Below are 6,046 nucleotides of genomic sequence, written 5' to 3' on the forward strand. Positions count from 1 at the left end.
ACATAACACAAACACATATGGACCTAACATATATAAGTAAAAACGGTTATGTTTGGCAGGGCACCTTTAAGAAATGCACTAACACATTGCAGGTTTTGGTCTTTTCATGGGAGATATTGACAAATCCAGAATTATTCACACTTAACCCTTGCAAAAAAAGTGTATTTTTCAGGAAATCTGTAAACAATTAAAAGCTGACAGTTTCAGTGTGAACATAAGCGTGATAGTAGATTTGCTGCAGGTCATTTTGTCCATAATCAAACATCAAGTAGGAGACACCAGAACACGTTTTGTTTTACAGACACTGAGGTGTATTGAAGGTCCTGTGGCTAACAGGTTGCTATAAAAGAATGGAGGACAAACTAATCTACAGCTGAAAGAAAGCTTTACACTGTGCTGATGAATGTTTGGAACACTCTTAATGTTTCTGTCACTGATCTGTCACCATCATTTGAGTGGCTTTCAACTCTAGTTTCCCTGAAACTTGGCCAAAAAGAAAGCAAAAACATCTCAAAGTCCGGTGTGAAATGTTAAGCACCAATCAGAGGAAATCCATAGAGTAATGCTTGACTTCCTACACACCATAAAATCTTCCTGATGAGGTGCAGGATCAAAAACCCGTGACATGTATTCACTTCATTACAGTTTCGGTCCCACAAGTTTGTTAATAAAGTGAGGGGGATTTGTTGTTTCCTTCATATAATTCAACCAGAAGTGTGTTGAACACATCTCGGCTGTAGAGTTTGGTTGGAATAAAAACCTGGTTTATGGTTAAAAGCTGCCGATTTTGACAGCATACTTTTGAATATTTGCAAATTCGGCAGCGGTTTGACCCTGAAAGATGTTAAAGAAGATGTTAAAACACAAAGAGGATGAGTACATGAGCGTGGGGTTTCTACAGCAGCTTCATCTGCAGCTCCGGACAAACATCTTTGCTTCAAGTTTTTTGGACAACTTGGACAAGTCTGATTCTTCACAGAGAAACGGGTCCAGACATCAGTGTTCTCACCCTTATTTTTTTTTGTTTTCCAGAAAAATGCAACAACAGTAAACATAAAACTTTTTTTTTTTCCCTCACTTTGAAAGGCAGAGGACTTCTCTGTAAAAAGCAACATTTTTCTCTCTTTCCTTGTTATTTTTGGCACATGGCGGGTCAAGCCGGACGCCTTCGCTGCTCGCCAACAAAATGAGCGAAGGGTGGATGTTCACCACGCCACCATTAAGGGGGAACAAGATTTTTTTTTAAGTTCACAGTGCTCGACATGACGCGCCGATCAACAGGCAGAGTGGGCAGAGTGAAAAGGGTCAAAGGTCACTGTGTAGAACATCGAAGGATTTCATGCCAAACTGGCACCAACAACATCCACCGCAGCCAGACTACGTGCCTCCTGCCGCGCGTCACCATATTGCTTTTTGCAGGTGCTTCATTTATTTGATCGTTAAGAGAATTATGAACTTCATGCAGGTGAAAATAAGAAAATTAAAAAAGGCAATACATGGTCGCAGTGCAATTCAGGCCAATGTAGTATTTTTGTTGCAGATATAATCAACTCAGGAAAAACCCAACCTCTGATATTTAGTGTTTTTGATGAACCCAGTATCCCTTAATTTGTAATTTCCTACATTTCCCAGGATGCGCAGCAACATGTTTATGTGCTGTGACATAAGCTGCACGTCATTAGCACGTCCGGCTACCTATCTCATAACCTTCAGTAGTCACCAAAGTGCGGAAGATTACAGGTTATGTTAACTTCAGCCAATGTTACCAAAGATTTGCATTATTCCTCCTACTTCTAATACTAGGACCAACTTCTTTTAAAGCAACACGAGAGAACTTTTTGTACCTTAAAATAATCGTTTCAGTGGTTCATCAACTCATGACGGGCACTTCTGCATTCGTTATGTGTCTCTCTACCGGCTATAACCGCACGATGCAGTTGGAAACATTAAAAGGTCCGCTTAAGGTAGCAAGCTATGGCTGACAAAATCTGTTAGCGACAGCTGATATTTCAACCGGCAAAATCTACAGCCGCCGGCCTGAAATAAGCAGCCGCTTTTGTCAAAAATCAAGGACACACATTTTTCGGAAATAACTAAGAATGTTGATGGCAAATTTGCCACTATCATTGTAAACTGCGTATGTAGGGGGTTGGGGCTTAGCTAACGGTCAACAAATCAGATCGTTTAACACTGACTTTGCAGAGAGAAACTGTGCACAATCCAAAAAAGAAATCCTTCAAAAATGTCTGGCGAAGTTTTGTAGCCGTTAGAAATGTAACTTTGTATCCGTGGGAATAAAAGGAAGATGGACCCTGAAAAATGGAAAGTGCATCACCAAAAACTGCTTTTGGTTCGATGTTTTAGGTTGGATTTTTCCTTTAACAATACAGATCAAAGACATCTGGGCTCCTACGCACTGTGTTTTAGGGCCTGATTTAAGGAGCTTTTGTGTATTTTGACAGGTTTTCCAAATCTGGAAGTCATCACAATCTTTTCCACCCTTTCTGTAAGAGAGAGAGAGAGAGAGAGAGAGAGAGAGAGAGAGAGAGAGAGAGAGAGAGAGAGAGAGAGAGAGAGAGAGCGAGGAGAGAGAGAGAGAGAGAGAGAGAGAGAGAGAGAGAGCGAGAGAGAGAGAGAGAGAGAGAGGAGAGAGGAGGAAAAAAAAGACTGCTGCCATCACCGGCACGTAAACCCCAGCCGACGCCACATGAAACCGTCCTGCAGGATAAATGAGTAGTTCTGCAACACATAAGCCTGTCATGGCACAGTTTGAAAAAAGTGGTTTCTGATGGATATAAAGGATGATCCACCATGTTGGAAGAACTAGACTACCAAAACACAGTCTATCCCTTCTTCACATGCAATAGGTCCAGGGTTAAACCAAAATATCACTCTGCTGTTGAACAAAAGGTTGAAAATTGTTCTTTTGTGATGATAAAAGTCCTCTCTGTCAGGCAGAAAGACACCTGAGAATCTTTTGTTCTTTTGCTTATTTTAGGATATTTGTATTCCTTCTTTCATATATGCCTTTTGTATCTGCAGTACTGTGAGAACATAATATGATGCTAATATTAAATAATAATATATTTGTATCTGCATTGTTAAATGGTTTCACCCTGGGGTATGGAAGCCCATTTCTGCCAGAAAAAGAAAAGAAATTGAAGATTAGGAATGATAAAAAAAAATCTTCACGGGGCGCCCTCTAGACCCCCCATTAGAGTGTGCGCCCCAGGTGGACTGAGTCCTTGGCAGCGGCCCGAGTCCCAATCCGACCCGCGGCCCTTTGATGCATGCCCCCCCCCCCCAACACTCTTTCCCCTTTCCTGTCTATAAACTGCCCTGTGATTTAAAGGCCATGAAAGCCCAACAAATAACTCAAAAGAAAAATATATATATATATATATATATATATATATATATATATATATTTTTCCCCCCAGATAAAACTCAAACAATTAGTTGATTAATCCATTAGTCCATTAGCAGAAACAAATCAGCAACTATTTAAATAATCAATTAATCAAAAAATAGTAAAGATCCTATTTTAGTGCTTCACATAAGTTTTGTGTTTTATGTGACATATGTTTATATGTTAATAAGACACTTGGGCTTAAGAAAAATGTAACAGGCACTTTACTGACAAAGACTGATCGAATGACGAATCGAGAAGTACCAAGTCAAATTGTTTCATTTACATCTCATAATGAGTTGACATGAATAGAGACATTTTAAATAATTAATAAATATAATATTAATTTCTAACTTTGTATTTGTTTGTTTTTTCTTCTCTTCTCCTGGTAGAAATGGGCTTCCAATCTCAATCGGAAGATTAAACTGAATTTTCTTAAAATGGCAAGGCCTCACTCAGCAGGCGAGGGGTTTCTGTCGTCTTTCCAACATGGCGGCCGGCGGAGGGAAAGAGAGACAGCAGTGAAGCGATGAGAATAACACGCAAAATGGTAATATGTAATATGTTTGTATCGTGACGATTCTATTAACAAAATCTCATGGTCCGTTTCAAAAGAATATACTGCACAGTTGGTGTTAAATGATATTTACACTCCGTTTGTTTTTGTTTTTGTTTCCAGCTCTCTTGTTCTTCCCTCAGGTACGTTGTGTGTCCCAGTCAAGTGCTTTCAAAAAGGACTGCCGCATCCTTCACGGTGTAGTGGTTACGATTCGTTCATAAAATAAGAAAACAGTAGCATGTGATTCATGGCTGTGCCCACTGGATTTTGACACCATGTTTCCATTTGCGGACTACTTGACCTTTTCTTTTGTTTTTGTTTTTTTAACATGGCAGCGTTCAGAAGCTTAAAGTGTTCAGATCCCTCCGCATCAACGCCGCTGGTGTTAAAATGCTGAAACGAGTCCCAGTTCAGTGCTGTAGTCCCAGAAACACTGTTGACATCACGAACCCCGGGGGCCGGAAGGTAAAGGCGGCGGTACACTCGCGGCAAATCTTCCCTGAAGAAATCGAAACACATTCGAGACACCCAGCCGTTGCACACATCTGCGGCTTCGTATTGTTCTTGTATGTACACTCCATGCCGAGGGGGGGGAGGGGGCTGAAGTACAGGGATGAATGCTGCCAAGGAAATCTGGCGTTTTTAAAAATCAGTTTTTATCGATGGTGCAAAGAACAAAAAATCTTTAAGAGCTGATCGAGTTAAGATGTAAACAGTTGTAAACAAAAAGAGTAATGGACCAGGAAATGAAATGGATCTGCGTCTCCACGAGCCGACACAACAAGTTTCGTGACATTTCAGAGCGAGCGGAGGCTGGCGGAGAGTTCGACTGGTTCGGCCACCAACACAGCTGGTCCCACAAATGTGTCCTTCATGGAAACAGTTTCTATCCGGGCGTTGTCCTGCGACACACTTTGCCTTTTAAAGTCCTCGGAGGGTCCGGACGTTGCGACAGCTGTTCCTAAGTGCTAAGGTGCTCCTCTGCTTCCTGCTAATCCACAGAAAGGTTACTTGGTCGTTTATCTCCTCTGGCGTCTCAGTCTTTGTTCAAACCAAAAGTCCGATACTTGAGGTTAGTTTTCCCCTCCAACAGACCTGAACACAAATGTTTCTTCTGAGGAGTGGAGACCAGAGAGGGATAAGGGGGTCGGAGGGGAGGCAGGAAGTGGTGCGTTTCTCCTCAGAATATCCCTTTAGCAATTTTCAGTCCCTTCTGTTTCATGCGAGGAAGTGTGGAGCTGGCCACGTTCTTGGCCCGCATAGGCCGGGCCAAGCCACGCTTCTTCAGCACAAAGTCGTAGTTGGCAGTGGAGTTCATGGCGTAGAAAACGTTAGCGTTGTCCGGGATCCGAAGCTCTGCGGAACGAGACAAGAGAAAAGTCAGTCTAAACAAATCAGGTATACATCTTTTGTGTTGGGGAGACATGACAATTCATTTAAATAATAAAAACATTATGATTTATTCTTCCCTGACCAATACTGGCAATACTTTCAGCATTAATGCGGTGATATAGTTTGCATGGTGACCCCACAAAAGATTATTCTTATTTGACTGTTTATTTAATCTACACCAGGGATCTTCAACAGGGGGTCCGGGACCCTTACAGTGAAAACACACGGGGTGCGTGAGCTATTTTTATTTCGGCGCCCATGTTATTCAATCTGTCCGTTCATACCGGGCGCGTAGCATGCACGTCGGCCCGCGCGTTGCAGCGATCATTTTGCTGTGTCGCTCGCGTCTCTTGCACAAAATAGAGGAATGTGTCAAGCTGGGCAGGTAATCGCATACAGGAAGACCATAGAGCCGCCGGAGACTTTACAAAAATAAAGTATTTCAAAATAAAACACCTAGTTTCATGGGGATTTAGGCTGTCTTGACTTCTCACAGCGAGACACGCAATCAGGCAAACGAAGAGCAAGAGAGACCAAAGGACACGGACAGACAGAGAGAGTGAGACGCACGCGCACACACACACACACACACACACACACTACAAATACCAGTTTGCACACTCATCCTGTCACTTTCTATCTGAGAGAGAGATTCTAACAGAGAGAGAGAGAGAGAGAGAGAGAGA

General features: G+C 42.1%; 1 protein-coding gene and 1 long non-coding RNA gene across 9 annotated transcripts in view; one reads left to right on the top strand and one right to left on the bottom strand.

Annotated features, from left to right (window-relative positions):
* Positions 1–6,046, top strand: part of LOC116689187 (uncharacterized) — a 14,899-nt gene that overhangs the window by 8,373 nt on the left and 480 nt on the right. The gene's annotated exons all lie outside the window — the stretch shown is intronic.
* LOC116689159 (ral guanine nucleotide dissociation stimulator) overlaps positions 3,557–6,046 on the bottom strand; it is a 65,908-nt gene continuing 63,418 nt past the window's right edge. For all 8 annotated transcript variants that reach the window (XM_032515572.1, XM_032515570.1, XM_032515569.1 and 5 more), the window contains exon 18: positions 3,557–5,324. In XM_032515572.1, coding sequence (XP_032371463.1) covers positions 5,149–5,324 — 176 coding nt within the window. In that variant the 3' untranslated portion in view covers positions 3,557–5,148. The remainder of the gene's footprint in view (positions 5,325–6,046) is intronic.

The sequence above is a fragment of the Etheostoma spectabile genome, chromosome 5, assembly GCF_008692095.1.
Source record: "Etheostoma spectabile isolate EspeVRDwgs_2016 chromosome 5, UIUC_Espe_1.0, whole genome shotgun sequence".
Lineage (NCBI taxonomy): Eukaryota > Metazoa > Chordata > Actinopteri > Perciformes > Percidae > Etheostoma > Etheostoma spectabile.